Raw genomic sequence first — 21,605 nt, forward strand, 5'->3', positions numbered from 1 at the left:
TATATCAGAAATTGAAATATCAGAAATATATCAGAGTGTGTGTGTGTGTGTGTGTGTATACACACACATACACATATTACCTTACACACACACACACACACACACACACACACACACACACACACACACACACACACACACATGGGTGAGATTCGGAAAGCTGGTTGGGCCCCAGACCGTCAGGAAAGATCAAACTTTCTGCCTGTGCTTCCCTGTGTAGCTTCCAGGGTGCTAGTGGAAATGAAAGGTGAAAAAAGAGCTGCTGATCGCTCCGATAACTACATCTAACTTTGCTTGTGCTTGAAGGATTAAAAAAAATTTGATGGCAGGAGACTTGTGAGGCGCATAGTTCAATAGTGACGTCATTCTATGATTAGTTAGAAGAGTGTTTCAGGGCTCCTTTAAAGATCTTCTGGTAAAATTCTAGAATTAAAAGTGTAACGCTGGTAGAGCTAGTGAACACGATGGCAGCCAGGTGAGCCTCAGTGTTTCTAACAGCCTTAACGGTCTTAATGTAAATTTTGTGATTGTTCATGAAGTTTCTGAAGACTCCAGCATGAGCTAAAGATTGAATTTGTAAATATTCTTGCAAGCTGATGCTGTTCTTGGCATATGCCAATTGCAGAGATCTGTTAATTTCTTTCTGTTACTTTCTTTTGTCCGTGTTGATGGTGTGTTTTGTACCACTTTGGAGGCAGACTTGCAAACATAATGCAATGTGTGTAGGTCATATTTTGTGTATAAGTGTAAGGTATTTAATAAATGTTTCAGAGCATTGGGTTATGGTTTTGTTTGATGAAAATAGTCCAGGCATAGCATTCATGAAGATAATTTTTCCTCTCTCTCTTTGCTCTGATGGTTTGCAATGAAAATAATTATCTGAGGCCTGCCTTTGCATGACTGATATACTGAAGCATGGAGTCACCCGCTACTATGTTGTAAAAGCTTTCCATGAAAATTGTTAGTGTAGCCCTATTCGTCTTATAGTAACTAGTGCGTGTTGCATTGGATGTTTGCACAGTGCAGCCTCTCTACTGCTGCAGCCACCGTCCTAGGGCATGCGCTCCTGACGAGTGTGCATGTGAGCAAGGCCTCTTTCCTCCTGGCCGGTTGCATGCCATTGTGTGGGCAGTGCCGTGGCGTAATCTTCTCTGTGCCTCACGTGTTCCAGGCAGCGTAGGCAGACGGAGCACATCTTTTTCAGAACGCCCCAAGGAAGCTCTGCGTCGGGGGGCCCTGATGAAGATGCTCCAGCAGAATGCACTCACGTTGCCTCTGTTCATTGGCAAGGAGGATGAAAAGCCACCACCACTGTGCGGGGCCATTCCGGCTGAGCCAAACTACGTTGCCAAGGTAATATCCGAGACAGCTAGGTTTTGTGAAATTGCAAAACTGATTTACTAACGATCCTTCAATAAATGATAACATCTGCTTAAGAGCTATACCATTCCATGCTCGTTGCACCTTTTAAATTTATCAATGGTCAATGAGGTCAAGTATGGGTCGCTAAGGAGAAAGCTGGTCACACTGGTTCTTCTTTCTTTTTCTTTTCTTGTTGCAAACTATTAATAAGGAGCATAGGAAAAAAAAGCAAGCGAAGAACAAATTTATGCATTGATTTTGAAGACCTTTCTATGGTCTTTGAAAAAACAAGAAGCAACTGCTTGCCATAACTGCTGTCTGGGTTTAATCTTGCAAGCGTAAAATGCAAAAAGAAAAAAAAAAAGGAGCACATAGTTTTTTAACCAATTGCTGCTGTTCCTTTTCAAGTGGTGGTTCTTACAGTACATACTCTACCAATACATTGTGATTGGACGCTAGTGATGCTGTTGTGTTGCACATTTGCAGGTCTTCGCCATTTAGGACTGGGCTCGGTGATGACCAAATACAGTACCTTTGAATGAACAAATGCTTGCTGTGTCAGGATAATGTGCGCATCTGCCAGAACCGGATGAGTATAGTGATGCAGCTTTGTGAACCAGCAAAGGTCAAGCTGACAAGCCTTTACAGCACTACTACAGGTGTGGAATGCACCGTTTCCTTAGTAAGGCACAATGAAACAAAGTAAAGCTTTTAACTGTTCATTGGAATTTTAATGAAAATTAGTTAATTATTTAGTTAGTAATTAGTTAGAAAATAAGCCCAGATTCACTTATTCTGGGCTAATTTCAGGGAAACGTACAGCTGCTGCAAGCATTAAGTCACTATGCTTGTTTGCGAAAACTGTTTAAAAGTAAACAATGGCCTGAGAATTAATGCCCAACTTTTTCTCAAGACAACAGTGACGCTATTTTTCTATATAGGTATGTTTCACACAGAACACAATTATTTGATATGCTTTTTTTTCTAATTTTTCATGTACAAAAATTAATATTTTTTATTATTTTGGAAGAAGCTGAATTTAAGAAGTCTGAGTGCACATTGGCATTCCTGAATAAATGTTGCCTTGCAAAACACCTTGAACGGGAGTAAGCCATGTGTAGTATGATAACAAAAGCTCCTTTAAACAAAATGCAAAATTGGAAAAGTGAATTTAAAGTTTGAGAAGTGGCAAGCATAATTTTCAATGACTACAGTAAAACCTTGCTATAACAAAGCTGAATGGTAAGCCATATTCATTTTGTTGTCCATTACTTCATTATGGCAAATCAGTTTCACAGAATCTTGCAAAGTGGAGGAAGTGTCATGAAGAAAGAAGTGTCATCCATCCGAATGTAGCACAATGCTGCGAAGGGAATTGTGACAGTTAACATGATGAATCAAGACTTACTCCACTTTGTAGGATTCCACAGAAGTACATAATGAAAAAAAAAATGGCTGTGGCTTAGGTAAGGTTAAGCCCAGTATGCGAAGCATACTAACCTTTATTTTAGTTGTTGAACCACTGTTTAGCTTGGTGAACTGCTGTTGCTTGGCTATATTTGGTTCGGCTAGACGAAGAAACAACTCATGCGTTACTCTGCTTCGCCTTGGACGCCCCGCATTGGACGCGGTGAGCGTCGACCAACGCAGCGTTCGGCGCGGCAACGAAATGTGCGCCTGAGCAAGCGATGCACGCCTCAGCCTTAGAAAGAGCTCGTTTCTAAGGCAACACCGCATTCACTAGAGGCGCTTTTGTACCGCTTTGAAGCATCGTACTCGTGGCTCAGTGGTAGCGTCTCCGTCTCACACTCCGGAGACCCTGGTTCGATTCCCACCCAGCCCATCTTGCAAGAGTTGAGCCAAAGCCACTTCTCCTCTGTCGTGACGTCACGGTGTCACGTGGTATTCAAGGCGACACCGCCGCGCCTGAGGAGCTGGGTTGAGCCCTCGTAATATGCTTCGCATAAAAGTTTGCGTGGAGACACGAGGACAATGCCGAGAAAAAATGAGGACGAGCGCTAACTCACAACTGTCAAGTTTATTCCAAATGCATAGTCGAATAAATAGGAAAACCAAAACAGAACGAAACAAGGCTATCATTGTGGACATGATGTGTTGTCCCATGTGCCTGATCGAGTTGGCCAACAACCGAAACTCCCAATAAGAGAAGCAGATTGAAGTCTGTCTGACGCACTTATCTCTGCTGATACGCATATGGAAGGCTTCCATGAGCTCCCGCACGAGTTGGTCCCTGTGCCTGAATAGGATTGTTGTTTTGTCGGAGAGAGATTTGCATTGGATCTTTTTCTTAATGTTCTTGACACACGTGCGGCAATGTTTATGGAGGTTATCAAGGGAATCTCCCCTAAGTAATCTTCGGTGTTCTCCTAATCTTTCATTAACACGTCCTCCAGCTTGGCCGATGTACAATGCGCCACAGGATGATGGCAGCTAATAGACAGCTTCCCCGGCACAAGGTACAAGTGAGACTGTGTGCTTGACACTGCAATCATTTTTTTTTCTTTTTTTCTTTCTGCCGCCTTCTTCCTTGTGCCTGTGCATGTGCGGCCAGATTGCTGTCAGCTTCCGAGGGGCGGGAAACACTATTGGAATGTTGTAACACCCTGCTACATTCTTAAGGCCATGTGCCAATATGTGCACGTGTGGTATTATGGCAACATTTCGACAGTCTGTTTCCTGGAGTTTGGGCCGTGGCCCTGCCTTGATCCACCTTGCCAGTCTCCCACAAGCTTTCACCATGCATAGGGTACCCACTCCCTTTCAGCCTTTCCAACTGGGACGCAACACTTTCATTGATTGCATGTGGGCAAGACTTGGAGGTGGCTGCTTTGGGACAGGAAGTGACTATCCCGTTCTTTATGATTTTAGAGTGGCCAGATGAGTAATCTAGCAAGGCTTCTTTTTTTTGCCCTAGGAAGGTATGCCCAACATACGTGTTTGGGGCAAAAATGCAAAGACAGGTCTGGGAACTGCAGCTTTCCGTCTCTAGGAAGTTCATGGAAGCCTTCCATATACGTATCAGCAGAGATAAATGCATCAGTCAGACTTCCATCCGCTTCTCTGATAGGGAGTTTCGGTTGTTGGGCAACTCAATCAGGTACAAGGAGTAACGTGTAATGTTCACAATGATAGCCTTGTTTTGTTCTGTTTCGGTTTTCCTATTTATTCGAGCATTTGGAATAAACTTCAGTTGTGAGTTAGCGCTCGTTCTTGTCTTTTCTCGGCATTGTCCTCGTGTCTCCGCGCAAACTTTTTCAGTGCATTCTTCAACCAACTAGCCCAACTATCCGCTTTCCACAGAAGTGGTTTACCATGTTCAATGCACCTGTGCTTCGAGTTGTCTATTAAATTGACGTCACACTTTAATCTGCTAGCTTCCTGGTTAGCTTAGATGGTAGAACTGCCCCAGAAATGCATTGGTCCCGGGTTCAAATCCCAGACCAGGACAAATTTTTTCTCAACTGCGAAGCTTTCTTTCTGAAAAACCTGTATGGGTTTCCTTTGTAGCTTTTTGCTACATTTGGGTGCATGGCAATTATTCCTTGCATTACTTCATTATAATGAGTGTCTGCTCTTACGACCGATATTGGCTGCCAGGAAAGGCAGGATGGGCTGTCAGTAACCACAGGGTAAGTGTATACAAAAGCTCACTGTGCCCCACCGATTGTTTTTAACACGTCATGGTCAGTGAGATGATTGCTTTCCTTGATGCAACGATCAATGCTAATCCATTTTTGTTGTCATCATGTGTGCTCAAGTAACGGCATAACAGTCCTTACAGCGTTTTGTGAGTGTGCCAGCTGAATGCTGCAAGCTTCTTGATTTTGTGTGATGCTTGTTATTCGCACACGAGCAGGTGCCTGCAAACAAACACATAAAGCACTCACTGCCACATTGGGCATTGGCTGTGGCATCCTGCTAGGTTCAATCCCCAGTTGTGAAAACCCGAGCGTGACCACAATGCGGAACAGAGGGCTGGTCAGGATCGGAAGATTCGGAAGAAGGATGATGCGCCCGGTGTGCGAGAGCTCGGGCAGCATCGTGGGCAGCTTTGTTTCCAGCCATACCCGAGTGACCAGTGGCCCAGATGATCTGGATGCGGCGATGTTTTGAGGGAGGAGTGCCAGAGAGTATCTTCTGTGCTTGGAGCGCTATCAGTCCTCTTGTGTAGTTGCGAATGGCCGTTTTTGAATCGCTGATTATGCAGTATGCATTGGTAGCTGCGTAGGCCAAAGCCATGGCTGTTTCTTCTCCTTCTTTAGGTTGCGTGGTGAGTATTGATGCGGCCGTGGCGACTCAGTACTGCGAGCCAGTGACTGCGATGACTGCCATGGCATTTTGGTTGGGGTTTTCTGCTGTGTCCACGTAGGCAACGTCAGCGGCTTGGTCGTAGCGCTTTTGTAGTCGTTTAGCTCTTTCTGCACGTCACTCCACATTATGTTCAGGGTGCATATTGTGAGGTATGGGTGGGATAACTAGCTGAGCACGAATGTTTGGAGGGACGGGTACTTTTGGTCCGAATTGGGTGGTCTAGGTTGTGCCTAGGGTGCCTAGAATATGCCTGCCCATGACGGAATTGGCGAGTCGTTCGTATTGGCTAATACACTGCACTTCAATAAGCTCATCTATGATGTTGTGAATGCTGAGGGCATCCAGTTTCTCGTTAGATGTGGAGATGGAAAATGTAGGGCTTGTTTATAAGTCCTCTCGATCATGGTATTGAGTTTGAGCTTGTCAGTTACATTGAGGCTAAGGTACGGGGCGACATAGGTGATCCTGCTCAGGGCGTAGGTGGTTACCAGGCGTATAAGGTTGTTTTCTTTCATGCCGTGATATCGATTTGCGATGCGTGCAATAAGGCGAGTGTTTTGGTATACGTAAATATCTCATTGCTTGAGTATCTCCGTGTTTCTGCCGTATTGTTGGATGCATAAGCCAAGGATACGGATGCTAAGTACAGTAGGTATGCGTTGCTGATGCACATGGAGTTCTATCTCGGGGGGGGGGGGGGGGGTGAGAGTCTGGACGTCGACCTCCCCAATTAGGCTTGTACAGAAGGAGCTCCGATTTCTGTGGGGAGCACTCCAGGCCGCGTGGTTCTTCGGATGCAACGACCTCGTTGATGGCTTGCTGCAGCGTGTCCTGGATGTCCCTGTCGCTGCCCCCGGTTACCCACAGGGTGATATTGTCTGCGTAGAGGTTATGCTTGAGTTTGAAGATGCTAGCTAATGTAGGCAGTAGTCAGAGCAAGGCCACGTTAAAAAGAAAAAGGGACAGAACCGATCCTTGCGGCGTGCTTTTGCTGCCGAAGTGAATAATTGGTGACTGCAACCCTTTTATGGTAGTGGTGGCCGGGCGACCTGTAAGGAAATTCTTGACGTAGTTATATGTTCGATGTCCAACCTGGAGTTGTGCCAGTTGGTTCAGTATGGCCTCATGCGTGACATTACCGAAGGCCTTGGTTAGGTCTAGCCCCAAGATGGCTCTGGTGTACAGCCTGGAACTTTTATCGCCATCGATAATTTGGTGCTTGAGCTGAATCATATCTTGAGCAGAAAGTTTAGGGCAGAAGGCAACCATGGTATTGGGGAAGAAGTCGTTGTCGTTCATATGTCTGTGTAAACGTGTGAGGATGACGTGTCCGAGGACCTTTCCGACACATGAAGTAAGGGAAATAGGGCAGATGTTTTCAAGTAGGAGGCGCTTCCCTGGTTTGGGAATCATAATGATTTTGGCTTCTTTTCATTGTGAGGGGAGGTTTCCAGTTTCCCAGTGCACATTAAAATAAGCTCTGAGGGCTAGTATAGAATCCTCATCTAGGTTGTGAAGCATTTTATTAGTAATGCCATCAGGTCCCGGGGTCGAGTTAGGGCAGAGTGCGAGGATACTTCTGTTTGTATGGGTGCGTCCAAGTGGTTGTTAGCGGTGCCAGTGTATGCTGGAGCGGGTGTAGTAGGTTGAGGACCTACATATTGGTCTAGCAGCTCTTGAAGAAATTGTGCATCCGTGCCCGGACGGGTGTGAATAATCTTTTGCGAGTTGTGCTGTTGTTTTTTCTTGCTGTTGGCTGGATCGAGGAGGCTACGGAAGATAATCTACGTTTTAGGCAGGTTTGGTTGCTGCTTCATGCTGTCGCATGTGCTGTGCCAATTTTGACGAGTAAGTTGTTGTGCATAGTCTTCGATGTGAAGGGTGAGAGTGCTAATACGTTTCCTGAGCGTTCGGTTGAGCTTGTTGTGTCTCTATCTGCATTGCAGACTGGCAAGGGCTTCCCACATATGCAATAACTTGCTATCTACCTCCTACAGATTGGCTTCCTCAGGCACCAATTTAGTGGCTTCGCTCGCGTCTTGCAGCACGGATGTGACCCAATCTTCCAAAGGGGGTTGGGTACCGGTGAAAGAGGTGAGGGCTCTGGCCTGCCAGAAAGCGTCCCAATTCGTTGTGCGGAGTTTACAGCCCTTGGGCTTTCGCGGGCCCACTTGAACTGTTGTTTGGATTAAGTAGTGGTCGCTGCCCAAGTTGTCTTGTGTGTTGATCCAGTCAGCCTGGAGAATTCGTTCTGCGAATTTCAGGTCCGGAGTAGTGTCTCTGCTAATGCTGTTTCCCGTACGAGTGGGACAAGTTGGATCCGTCACAAGAGTAAGACCTAGATTCTGTCCGTCAAGCCATAGTTGTCTTCCCCTTCAGCGGTTCGTTCCCAAGCCACCGCAGGGTGTTTAGGTCCCCTATGATGAGCAGGGGGCACCCCTGGCTATTTGATCCACTTTGGTAAAAAGTCATAGAAACCTATGTTGTTGTTTGAGGCTGCTGTACACATTGAGGAAGAGGCTCTGTTGCGTGCACCTTGCAGACGGGGTGTGAGCAGTGGTCGTAATTTGTAACAATCCATTTTAGTTTCGATTCTTATCATTCATCGTGCCAAGTGCCCAATTTCAGCAATAGCGGTAGATGGCTTTGTCAGGACCATTGATGAAAGACGAAAAGAATGTAACCCATTGCAGGGTGTCTACCAACCGGGAAAACCGGGAATTCTCAGGGATGTTGAGTTGTCTGAAAAAAGTCGGGGAAAACTCGGGGAATTTGGGCCTCTATCAGGGAAAATTAGCGGCAATTTTATTGAAAGCTTTGAAAGTCACGGTAATGCTGGCTCGAGTAACAGACAGGACTCGTAATGAATTGTCTTTGACGCCCTTTCGTCGGCGGGAGGAGTGGCCAGTGTACAGTCAACGACCGACTATCCGGATTCCCAATAATTTGGACGGCTTCGTGGCACCGCCACGTACCCCACTGAGTCAACCGTGTCAGAATGTATGAAATTTCCGACGCAAGAACTCTTCGCCGTCCAATTTTCCGGACGTTTTGCCGTGACCGCAGGTCCGAAACGGCAATAATCAAAGGCACCATCGCTGCCGTTTTGATTGTTTCGCCACCTCGTACCGGCACTCTTGCACGCAGATCCGCTGGCAGCTGTTGCCACCACTGCAGCAATGCTAGGCCTAGCTGCTTCGACGTTCGCTATTAAGCCTCTTGCCGTTGGGTGCCGAGTTTTTTATTGAAAGAATTACCTGCTGTCAGCAATGGCAGGGACTCCGCCATTGTGGTCCTCGCGATTGGCTTATAAACTTGGAAAACGCGATGCGTTGCATAATGCCGGTTCCTGAAAGTTAGCTTCGCCTCTGTACAGAAATGTTGCTTGGTGAAGCATACACGAAAGTATTGCAGTGAAGCATAACAAGCGTGGGAAGGGGCTATTGCCACGGAACACAGTATGTATACCTTAGTTATACACGCGTGCACCCGGTATTTCCTATCGCAGTACGAGCACCGATATGCCTAATATGTGTACCGACAGGCCTTCAGAGCGCTTTCGAACGTGCCTGTGGCGGTTTGAGCCTCTAAGGGCAGTAAATGACACGCATGTATTTTTTTCCAACTGGCCGATTTTTCGGATGTTTTCGCGTCCCCTAGGGAGTTCGAAAAATTGGTCGTGGACTGTGCAACTGACCAAGATACTTCAAATGGTCCTTGGCGCGAACGAGTGGCGGAAGGAGGACAAGAACAGATATGACTTACGCATTGAGGAATAAACAGGAAAGGAAGCTTGCTGCCGCCGTTTTGAAGGAGCTTGAGCTCAAATAAAGTTTTGGCTGATGCCGAGATGCAGTTGTCCCTCATCCAAACCAAAATACTCTTTAAAGCAGTAAAACACAACACTTGGGCGTCGTGCGTGGGCTGAGAGTGTCAGGACAGGTGAGGTTGACTTATGAGCTGTTGAGAGAGAATCTCAATTGTGACAGAGTTTGGGCCTCATACCACTAAGCTTGCTATAAGTTGATAGAAATAGCTCATATTCGAAAATATTTGCTTCTGTATGCATCTCCTTTTTGTTCGTATATGAGAATGTCCGACTCCATTTGCATTTTTTTTGAAGACACTTTATTTGCTGTGCATTTTACTAACCCCTGCCTTCTATTCTCTTTTTGAATAACATAAACACTACTCCTTAGTATTCCAATTGGATTAAGTCGCTTTTTATTTTTTCATGTGTTTACTAGAGAGTGACAGCATCAGGCGATATGGTTTCAGCCTGTCTTGACATAAAACATAGTCTGCATCACTCAGCGAAATTTGCAATGGCACTCAGGGAAAACCTGGAAAACTCGGGGAATTTGGAAATGTCATCTTGGTAGACACCTTGCATTGGCTGGCAGTAAGTTCTTTTGGCCACTGTTGGATGGTGCTGCATGCACCATATGTACCGGCGCCTCCTCTACTTTTTTAATGCCCGCCAGATGCGGCCGGCCCAACCGTTCACCACACTCTCCCATTGTCCTTTCCCACTCTCCCCTATCGGCTAGCGTGATAACCTGACACCTGGCAGATGCAGGGACGGAGCATCTACCACTTCTCACCGGTAATGGCAGCAGGGCGTTACACAAGCAGGCATACCTAAACTAGTCGTACCATCTGGGTAGCGTCGCACCGTGGCAACTCACTGAACTAAGGTGCCCCATGGCTCCCATTTAGGAGCGAGCGATTGCACTGGCATAGAAAAAAATAGGAGGCGTTGCATGTATACTGGCGAGCAAAAATTTGGTTAAAGATTGTTCTGCAAAAAAATTTTTTTCTTTTAAGCCTGGGCACGCTGACTAAAATCAAGTAGTACATCCTACATGCTTGTGTTTGACCAATGCAATGTATTGAAGCAATTCTACGTTTTGGGATTGTGCTAGAACATATTTAGCTTTTGCTGATGCCGTGGTGTCCACACTTCAAATTTTTGCTCGCACATGTACCTTTGCACCACTAGCCTCACACTCCTTCATACAAGGTGCAGCATGCTGCGTGCACCAAAGCACAGGAGAGTGCTGGAGCTACTGTGGAGTGGAGTGCAAGGCAGGTGTGATAGAGTGCATGTGCAACTGCCAAATCATCATGGCAAATTTGGTGCGCTGCCAGGTAGCCAACAGCTAGCAGGAGTTCTGAACTGCTGATTCAGATTAATTACATGCAGCGTCACATGCCGCCAGAATTATGGCTAATCTGCACACGCAGCACACTCACTCACAAGTACACTCACTTCAAAGGTGTGAGTATGAATATGAGTGAATGCCAGTGAGTATGAGTGGATTTGATTATTAATGTGAGTGAGTACCTGTGAGTATGGGTAGGCTTGAGTGTAAATGTGAGTTTTTGTGAGTGTGAACGTCAGTGCTGGTGAATGTGCATAGATGTGAGTTTGAACATGACTATATACATGCGAGAGAGACTAGGTGTGAATGTGAGTGAGTGCTGGTGAGTGTGAGTATGCGTGAGTTTGAACATTAATGATGGTGAATGTGGGTGGATGTGAGTGTGAACATAAATACATGTGAGAGTGAGTAGCTGGGAATGTGAGTGAGTGCTGGCGAGTGTGAGTAGGCATGAATCTGAACATTAGTGCTGGCAAATGTATGTGAATTTGAGTGCGAATGTAAGTACATGTCAGAGAGAGAGTAGGTGTGAGTGTGAGCTGGTGAGTGTGAGTAGGTGTGTGAATGTAAGTACATGTGAGAGTGAGTAGGTGTGAATGTGAAGGAGTGCTAATGAGTGTAAGAAGGCATGTGTGTGAACATTAGTGCTGGTGAATTTGTGTGGATAGGAGTGTGAATATGAGCAAGTATGTGTGAGAGTGAGTAGGTGTGAATGTGAGCCCTGGTGAGTGTCAGTAGGCGTAGATGTGAACGTTAGCGCTGGTGAATATGTGTGGATGTGAGTGTGAACGTAAGTACATGTAAGAGTGAGTAACTGTGAGTGTGAGTAGGCGTGTGTGAATGTTAGTGCTGGTGAATGTCTGTGGATTTGAGTGTGAACGTCAGTGAGTACACGTGAGAGTGAGTGGGTTTGAATGTGAGTGAGTGCTGGTGAGTGTGAGTAAGCGTGAGTGTGAATGTTAGTGCTGCTGAATTTGTGTGGATGGGAGTGTGAACGTAAGTACATGTGAGAGTGAGTAGGTGTGAGTGTGCATAGACGTAAGTGGGTACCTGTGAGTTTGAACGTGGGATGGTGACAGTGATAGTGAACCTGAGTGAATGCCTGTGAGTGTGAGTAGACGTGAGTATAAATCTGTGAGTGTGAGTAGATGTGGGTATCAACAGGAGTGAGTGTCGGTAACTATGAGTGGACTTATAAATGCAAACGAGTACCTATGTGTGAGTTTCGGTATATATATGTAAGCATGAACCTGACTGACCGTCATCGAGTGTGAGTAGACGTGAGTGTGAATGTGAATGAGCACCTGATGGTTTGAGTAGATGTGAGTATGAACAAGGAAAGATGGAAATGAAGGAGCAAAATTTTAGACAGGCTCATTTCCCAAGTTCATAGGCAGACATAGAATGCAACATGCAAGAAACAATGCATGTCCTTCAAGATGGCTTTGTTCTTCGTAAGAGCGCCTTGGATATATTTACATGAAAGCAACCTCACGTTGGATTTGGAAGAGGTTTAGAGACAGCAAAGAAGGTCCACAACTTAAATCTAGAGCTTACCATCCTATCATCATCTGTTAAGCTGTTCGTGGGGCCCTTCTGACCCAGCTTATATTAACTGCAGGTAGGCTTGGTTTTGAACAATAGTCCTAAACCAGACTGGGGACGGGGCCAAGGGGCAGCTTTCGTGCTTTTTTGTGCGGCTCCAAAAATTCAGTCGAGCAGATGGCATACGAAGTGGTGCCTCCTCTCGCCTCTGTTCTGTGCCAGTATGATGTGGAGTGCTTGTGCTGTTGTGCCACACTGCGTGCCTATCATAGAAGCAACTGGCGCTCCCCCCTCGTTCGTCTGAAGTAATTGCCCTTGTGCTGAGCTTCAAACATCCACTGACAGCCTTGACATCATTGTGTCAGGCCAACTTGCCCAACTATGTGTACAAACCTCCAAAGTTTCACGAAACTGCTGACCCCTTCCCGTGGGTCAAACTGAGGGATCTGGTGGTGCGCCACACCAAGACCGCTGCTGAAACAAAAGAAGAATGCGACGCGGGTGATGTCAGCACACGCCCCGCCTCGTTCCTGCTGACGATGATTCACCAAAGGGATTTAAGATAGAACTGGTCCATTTCTAGAAGAGTCACCACCAGCCACCCCATCAGTCTAGTATGCCCTGGCTGCTACTTGTGCGCTATTTTCTGCTATAGTAAAAGCTCGTTAATTCACAACTCGTTTATTCGAAATTGAGGACAATTTGAAGTAGCAGCTGTGATCCATCCAACAATGTATTGAAAGCAGTATGTAACACATCCTGCTAATTCACACTGAAATCTGCACTGCTACCAATAATTCGAACTCCGCGCCATCGTGGATGGGGAGAGCGCTAGAGTGCGGCAGCACGTTGGCGATGCCACGCGGTCCGCACAGCTTTGCTTTTTCCATCTGCGGCCCTTTGTTCAGGCCTGACTGGAGACGCCTTTGCGCCTGGCCATTGCGTGGCTAACCCCTCTGTCGCAGGTCGCTTCTCTTCCGTGAGGTTCTGTATAAAGCTCAAGGGCCGTCGCCGTGCACTGCATGCTGTATGTGCGAGAGAACGCGTGTGAGGATGCGCCATGATGCACCAGTGAACACGGCTCAATCTCGCGTGCACGAGCGAAGAAGGCGGGGCAGATGCACACCCTCTCCTGTCGTGGGCGAGGCACGGAGGTAAGGCGGAAAGGGGGGGGGGGCGTTCTTCCCCAGCGGCTGCTGCCTACTTATTGCGCGGCCATGCGAGCGCCTTATCTTGAAAGCGATCTGCGACGTGGCCAAAGTGCACACCTGTGTGGGCCTCATCTTCAAAGGAATCTACGATGTTTGCAGAGTGCCCGCAGTGCCGGTAGCTTCGTATGCGATTCTTTCTATGTTTTGTTTGTGTTGAAGTGAGAGCTGTACAAAGGTCTTTCGCTCGCTGCTACTGCCGCGATTCCTCACCCCAGCGTTTTTCAGTGAGTTTTCACGGTCATAGAGCGAGATTTGTTCATGTTTACTTGTGCGCTCATGGCACCGTACTTGTTAATTTAGATAGTAAGCGAATGTTTACAAATTTATATGGCCGATAAAACTACTACTCTGACTTAATTACTTGTACTTACTGATTGTATTAAAGAAATGGTAAACTAATGGCAATGAAAGTGGACAAAAAAACAACTTGCCACAGGTGGGGAACGATCCCACGTCCTTGCGTTATGCGTGCGATGCGTTACGCGTGCAATTCGAGCATCACAGAGCAAAAAAATTAGGTCTGCTTTTTTTCCCCGCTTGTCTTCGCAGGTTGGTGACATGGTAGCAGCCTTGGCACGTGGTCCTGATGATGATGAGAACTGGATCTTAGCAGAAGTGCTTCACTACAGCCATGGCAGCGCCAAGTATGAGGTGGATGACATTGATGAAGAGCAGAAGGAGAGACACACACTGAGCCGTCGCAGAGTTGTTCCCCTACCGCTCCTGCGAGCAAATCCCCTCACCGACCCCTCGGCATTGTTTGCCAAGGGAACACTCGTGATGGCATTGTACCCACAGACTACCTGCTTCTACCGGGCACTGGTTCATGAGCCTCCTAGTGGTCCCCAGGATGACTACCTCGTACTGTTTGAAGATTCATCATACCCGGAAGGCTATTCACCCCCTCTTGCAGTTGCACAACGTTATGTCATTTGCTGCAAAGAGATGCGTAAAAAGTAATGCTCAGTCTTTTGGCGTTCTTCGCAGTGGCTGCACCTATGGCTACAGTGGTTGCTGTATATTCCACTGATGGAGCAAAGCTGTACAGATGGAGTGCATAAAGTTTCAAGGGACTAGTTTCAGGAAGGAAAGAAATTGACATGATTTATGTTCTGCCCCTTTCTTTTTTTCTGCGGAGTAGGTTTAGACCTGACAATGGAGAGTGAAGTTTTGCCTCACTGGTCAATTCCTTCGCACTCCCTGCTGTGAATGAGGTAGCAGCAGGGGTCATAATTTTGTATTGATGCCTTTTCCGATGCTAATGTCCTTTCGTACTATTTGAACTTCATCAGTTGCCAGAACAATGCTCAGCCCATGTTATCAAGATCAGCTGGCCATGAGGGGTGGTGAATGATAAGACTGGCATGTAATTGAGAGGAAGGCCTGGCCATGAGTGGTGGTGAATGATAAGACTGGCACGTAATTGAGAGGAAGGCATCGCTACAAAATAGCGGCCATGATTGTGCACATCCACTTTACCGTATTCAGCTTATTTTAATGTACACATTTCTCAGGGAAATTTTACTGAAATATGACATTTGCATTATAACCAATGTGAAACCAAAACTGCAATAGGTGGTGTCCAAATATCCCCCTTCCTGCCACTTTTGTTATGAAGCATAAGATGGCAATTTCTGGGCAGCTGATAGCAATAAGGAAGCTTCGGGCTGCAACAAAGAGTAATGTCTAGTCCACATAGCCTCCATTGCAATAATTTTTCAATTTCCAAGTGAGGAGAAATCATTTCTCTCCTGTACAATAAAAATCGGGTGGTGTAACAGTCAAAGGTGGTCAAAGGTCAAAGGTATGGCATCTTTTGCAGCGAAGTTGTTAAAGCGAGTTTCACAGCTGTTTTCATGTGCCAATGAAGGCTGGTGTGCAGCAGTGAGCTCGGTATCAACAGCCAGCAAAGCAACCTCTGTCCTCTATTTTTGCTTTGAAATGTTATCAATCATACAATAAAGGTTACCTTGTGTATGTGTCACTGAGATGGAAAAAAACTTCTTGGCGGATCAGTAATCTGTAATTCTTTTTCTCATGTCTCGTTTTACTGGCTCCACGTTGAAGGTCAGCTGAAGTTTGTACAGCCACGGCAGTGAAAGCTGATCACCTGGTCTGGCAGCAGAGCCTGCATGGAAGCCCCAAAGCACTCGTATAACCAGGGCATTGGTCATCTATTATTACTGCAAATAGCCAGCAAGCAGACCCATGGTAGAAGTGTGTGAGAACTTGCTTTTACAGCTTTGTTGTATCGCTTGCTCAGACATAAAAATTGTGGTGTGTGTTACCATCGAGGGTGCATTATAAACAAGTAAATACTGGCCACTGAATGTAGGGCATGAAATCCTATTATTGCCTTCAGGACTTCATCTCAGGGTGTCTACCAACCGGGAAAACAGGGAAAACCGGGAATCCTCAGGGAATTTGCACAGTCTGGAAAAACTGGGGGAATTTGTGCTTCTATCAGGGAAAATTAGCTGCAACTTTATTGAAAGGGTACGAAAGTCATGTTGATGCTGGTTCCAGTAACAGAGGAATCAATGAATCGTCATTCACGCCGTGTCTTCGGCACGATGTTTGCCAGAGTAGTTAACGACCGATTTTCCGGACGCTTTTTCGGGCATACCCGATAATTTGCACGGTTTTGCTGCACCACCACATACTCCATATAGTCAATGTATATTGCCCTGACTGCAGGTCTGAAATGGCATTAATCAAAGCTGCCACCGCCGCTATTTTGATTATCTCGCCTCCTCGCACCGGCACTCTCGCACGCAGATCCGCTGGCAGCCTTATTAACCACCACCGCTGCAACGTTAGGCCTAGCTGCTTCTACGTTCGCTGTTAAGCTTCTTGTAGTGCGATGCCGTGTTTTTCATTGAAAGAATTCGCTGCTGTCAGCAATAGCACCGACTTCGCCTTTGTATTCCTCGCGATAGGCTTCGAAGCTCGCAAAGCACAGCGCATTGCGTAATGCCAGCCTCCGAAAATTAGCTTTGCCTCAGTATGGCAGTGGTAGGCAGTGAAGCATAACAAGGGTGGGAAGGGGCAATTGTCACGGGACACAGTATGTATTCCTTAATTATATACACGCGTGCACCTTCGTCTCCTGTCACAGTACGAGCATCGATATGCCTAATAAGTGTACTGGCAGGCCTTAAAAGCTTTTTGGACGTGCCTGTTGCAATTTTAGCCCTTAAGGGCAGTTAAAGTCATGCATTCATTGTTTTCGGACTGCCCGATTTTTGGAATGTTTTTGCGGCCTCTAGGGAGTCCAAAAAATTAGACGTTGACTGCACAACTGACCAAGAGGATGCTTCAAATGATCCATGGGGTGAAAGCGTGGCAGAAGGTCGATGAAAACAGAAAGGACGGACGCACTGAGGAATTAACGGGAACGGTAGTGGGCCGCCGCCTTTTTGAAGGAGCTTGAGCTCAAAAAAACAGTGTTGGCTGATGCCGAGATACAGGTGTCCCTCATCCAAACCAAAATAGGCTCTTTAAAGTAGTGAAACCCAACACTGAGATGTTGTGTACGGGCTGAGAGTAGGACAGTTGAGCTTGACTTCTCAGCTGCTGAGAGAGAATCTTAGTTCTGACAAAGTTCAGGCCTCATACCGATGAGCTTGCTATCAGTTGATAGAAATAGGTCATATTCATAAATATTATGTATGCATCGCCTTTTCATTCGTATTTGAAAATGTTCGGCTCAAGTTGGAATGGGTTTTACCATGCATTTTATTCGCTGCGCATTTTACTAACACCTTCCTTCTGTTCTTTTTAAAATAGATATTACTCCTTACTGTTCAAACTGGATTGAGTCACTTTTTTGTTTCAACATGCTTACTTGAGAGTGACAGCATCAAGCAACATAGTTTCAGCCTGTCTTGACATAAAACAAAGTTCTGGCTCATTCAGGGAATTTTGCAAAGGTGCTCAGGGAAAACCTGGAAAACTCAGGGAATTTGTAAATGCCAACTTGGTAGACACCCTGCATCTATCTATCCATCCATTTGGTTTTTTTTTTATCTGCATGAATAACACTTATGCATATGCATGGGAAATACCCCACATGAAAATGGGCTCTGAATTTCCAGCTGGAAATGGTATTTCCAGCCAGGTTTCCAACTGGAATTAGCCCTTCCAGCTGGAAATTTTCCAGAGCCAGCTGGAAATAGCTGGGAATGGCACTTTCCAGCTGGAAGTGGAATCCACCTCAGCTGGTCTTCGAGCTGGAAGCAGCACTTCCAGCTGGAAGTTTTTCAGCTCCAGCTGGAAACAACTGGATACAGCATTTTTCAGCTGGAAACAGCGCTTCCAGCTGGAAGCAACTGGGTAGAGCATTTTCCAGCTGGAAGTAGAATCTACCGACTGGAAAGTGGCAGGCGTAGAATAGCGGGATGGTTCCCACTTGTATTAAGACATTTTTTATATCTGCAACATGCCCAAATTTAGTCCTAGGTGGTGTTTGTATCGAAACGAAAGCTTTACTCTTGCAGCGGCAAAAGTTTTGTTTTTCTTCGTTTGCGTTGTGACAGCAATTGTAATTAATTGCATGAACTGCATGGAAATGCTCATCACTCAGGGTACCTTTGATCGCGATCGGGCCTGATCGGAATCGATTGCAATCGAAAGTGCCCTGTGTGATCGAGTTGCCAAAAAAAAAAACATATCACCAGGAAAACCGCCACATTTATTGAACCTTACTTGTAGTAGACAAAAGCGACGCGCTCCTGATCGACACTGTAATCTACACTGTCGACGTTGTCTAGCGAGGAGCTTGCCCGATTGGTCACGATGAGCCGTTGCTCAAATGCCTAGTGTTTACAGCATAGCAATTCCTTCCCTGGCTACCAAAAAAAGAGCCCTAACATGTGGCACCAGGCTGCAGTGACCGCTGCTCCTATCTTTTCCTTCCTGCACAACGCCGCTACAATCGTCGCCATTTTTGTCGAATGCTTACTAGCTTTAGTCTCGTATCTTGTCTTGGTGTGCTCTTTTGACACTAATAATAAAATAATAGGCTGGTATTGCAATATTAGTAGTTCGCGGAGAAGCTCGGATTTTTATTCGAAGCAAACAGCAGCATTACAGATGCAGGCCGTATATATAAAATGTGACGACGCCACAGTGCCCCCAGTTTCGTACAGCACATGGCGCCAACTGTCACATAGCTGGGCAGTAAACGACAACGTGGGACTCTCAGGTGTGCGTTAGTGATTGATGAACAAGTTTTTATGAGGAACCTGCATGATCTTGCACATGAAGTAATTCTTTTTAAACAGTTTCTTCTCTGGACGGCGTTACAAGTACAGGCAAGCGGGTGTCAACGGTTTTTATTGCTGTAATTTGTGGTGTTGTGGATTCACCAGTGCGGATCGAACAGCACCGTTTTCTCCAGCCCTGATTCTACCATATCGAGGTAATTATTTCACTTGTTTATGTTTTGAACATAATTAATCTTCATTTTTATCTTGAAAGTTGGCACACTCGAGCATGATATCATAAGTCTGTGCTGTACGTGATGTTCGTATACAAGGTGATCATCTTTGTTTTACGGAATTTGTAGAATTCACCTGTGGCAGATAGCATAATTAATGTCGCTGAGCTGAATTATTCGAATAGGTACACGATTATTAGCACGCAAAATCGCAACAAATCTTCAACTAATTATCAAAAATTGACAAATTAACTTCTTAACTAATTACCTTGCTGTATACATTGCAATTAACGAGTTGTAGCCTGTGAGTTTGCAAAATGCATCCACTTTAAATGAATTTCCAGAACTGCGCCAGTTTCGAGATATTATTTTCCAAAGTGTGAGACGAAATAAATAGGCGTTCCAATTACTTTTGTGCTCCAATGCATAAAAGAGTGTTTTGATAAAGAAGTAAGTAAATCAACAGTGCACATTTACAGCGAATTTGATGACGCATATTTCCAACTGGTGTCATTCTGGAAGTCCAAGTGAATACGCCTGGCAATCTCATCGGCTACAATTCGTAGATTGCTATATGTGCCGTAATGTAATAAATTAGGAAGTTGTTTCATTTTTTACAATTAGTTGAATGCGTGTTTCGATTTTTTGTGCAAGTAATCTCCACCTCTCTGAAGGGTCCAGCTCAAGGACTAGAATTATGGTATCTTCAACAGGCGATTTTTAAAAACTGTATAAAAATTAAAATTATCATCCTGTCTATGCGAAGTGCTTGCCAGTTTGCGTAAGCCCCTTTTGTCTCCAATAGCCCACTTGGAAATAGTGCCATGCAATGTTTGTGCCCAATGTTGCGCACACACCTATGAAATACTAGTGTGTATGTGTCAATCTGCGCAACACAATATAAGCACAATTATGGCGTGCTTTCTCTGCAAGTGCGTGTTTGCAAACAGGCATTTAAATTGGTGCAAAACGACGATAACATAAAAAGACTGGCCCTCAAGCTCCTGCGTTATTCAGAAGATAAATGCTTTTTGGGAGGCTGTTGAGTTACATCACACGCCTAGTTCAAAATACAAGTGAGCTCATTTGAACTCCATGCATCTACAGTCAACGGTGCTAAGCAATTTAACAGTCACTGCATCGCTTCTGCAGCTCAGGTTGAGAGCCTTGCGAGAGCTCAGGTTGAGGCCTTGCGGCACATTAACTGTAGAAGGGGCTGTGATGAAGGTACACTATGGTACTGTCCAAAAGCTGTTGATACAATCCATCTGATTTTCGTAAAGGTCACTGTTTACTAGAACTGAGTGGATTAAAGTCATGATTGTTTTAAGTTTCACCCACTGTGTTTGAATATGTCTTTCAGATGGTGTGCAAGGAGATGCGCAAGTCTATTCCACATCTTGAGGGAGATGCAAGATATGCTTCCGCGATCCTTGCTGCAGGTGTTCAAATAAATGATTTAAAGTTTCAGCACTGTGCTGCGTTGGCTGTGTGTATTTTCACTGGACCGGCTGGTCCTGCGGCCAATCACATTAGCAACTAACTGTGACTTGCGACAGCGAGCTAAGATCCATGCGAGCTCTGGCCAGTTTTTATCCTGCTTGATGCGAACTTACACCCTGGGATTTCACTTGGGCATGACTCAACACCAAAGCGGCTGGTCAATGGTTTAAAGCTGGAAATGTAGTAGGAACATTTTCTGGCTCCAGCTGGAACCACTGAGCCTTCCAGCTGGTAGATTCTTCCATTTCCAGCTGGAATGTCTACTGGTCGCAGCTGGGAGTACAGCAGATTCTAGCTGGAAATTATGTGGTTTCCAGATGGAATCTGCACGCTTTCCAGCTGGAAATTATGTGGTTTCCAGCTGGAAATCATATGGTTTCCAGCTGGAATCTGCATGCTTTCCAGCTGGGAATAAAATTCTTTCCAGCTGGAAATTGCGTCGCTTCCAGGCGTGCGGCCCAGGTTAAGCCCAGGATGCGAAGCATCCTGGGCTTAACCTTAGCTAAGCCACAGCCAGTTTTTTTACATCTCATCGTCACTAGCTTCCAGTATGCATTATTATTGGTTGATTCCTTCTGCTCTTAGCGACAACAGCTTGCTAATTATGCGGTTTGCCGATTCTAACATAGTCTCGCAAGGGAATTAAGAGACCGTGGCGTCTAAACCCCCGTCTCCTAAAGGACAAACAGGCAACCGCAAAGATAAAACCCATTCTCTTTCGATCGCTGCACAACAAAGAGAATCTAGATGGCACATAATGGGATGACGTGAAGGTCAGAGTGCGTGAGTGGTTCAGTTCTTGGGGCAAGCGTCGAGCGCGCGAGGAGCGTGAGGAGATTAAAATCGTCTCTGACGCGATCCTCCTGCTCTCGAGGCCATTGTCCCGCGGGCCTGGTGTTGCTCCAGCACTGGCCTCACTCCGAAAGGAACTTCGGATTCTCCGGCAGCAACACTGGGATGGCTTGAGAACCACAACACGTGCACAGCAGTGGGAAATGGAAGCGTGGTGCAGCAAAAATTTGTTACGTAGGAATCTTTCAAGGAAGA

At 45.8% G+C, this 21,605-nt stretch overlaps 1 protein-coding gene across 5 annotated transcripts in view; it reads left to right on the forward strand.

The window, feature by feature from the left end:
- Positions 1 to 15,599, forward strand: part of Sgf29 (SAGA-associated factor 29) — a 32,533-nt gene extending 16,934 nt beyond the window's left edge. For 3 of the 5 annotated variants that reach the window (XM_065434553.2, XM_065434556.2, XM_065434552.2), the window contains exons 4-5: positions 1,172 to 1,353; positions 14,165 to 15,599. In XM_065434553.2, coding sequence (XP_065290625.2) covers positions 1,172 to 1,353; positions 14,165 to 14,575 — 593 coding nt within the window. In that variant the 3' untranslated portion in view covers positions 14,576 to 15,599. The remainder of the gene's footprint in view (positions 1 to 1,171; positions 1,354 to 14,164) is intronic. The other 2 variants (XM_065434557.2, XM_065434555.2) reach the window with 1 other exon arrangement.
- The last annotated feature ends 6,006 nt before the right edge of the window (positions 15,600 to 21,605 follow it).

This window comes from Dermacentor albipictus, chromosome 5 (genome assembly GCF_038994185.2).
Source record: "Dermacentor albipictus isolate Rhodes 1998 colony chromosome 5, USDA_Dalb.pri_finalv2, whole genome shotgun sequence".
NCBI lineage: Eukaryota > Metazoa > Arthropoda > Arachnida > Ixodida > Ixodidae > Dermacentor > Dermacentor albipictus.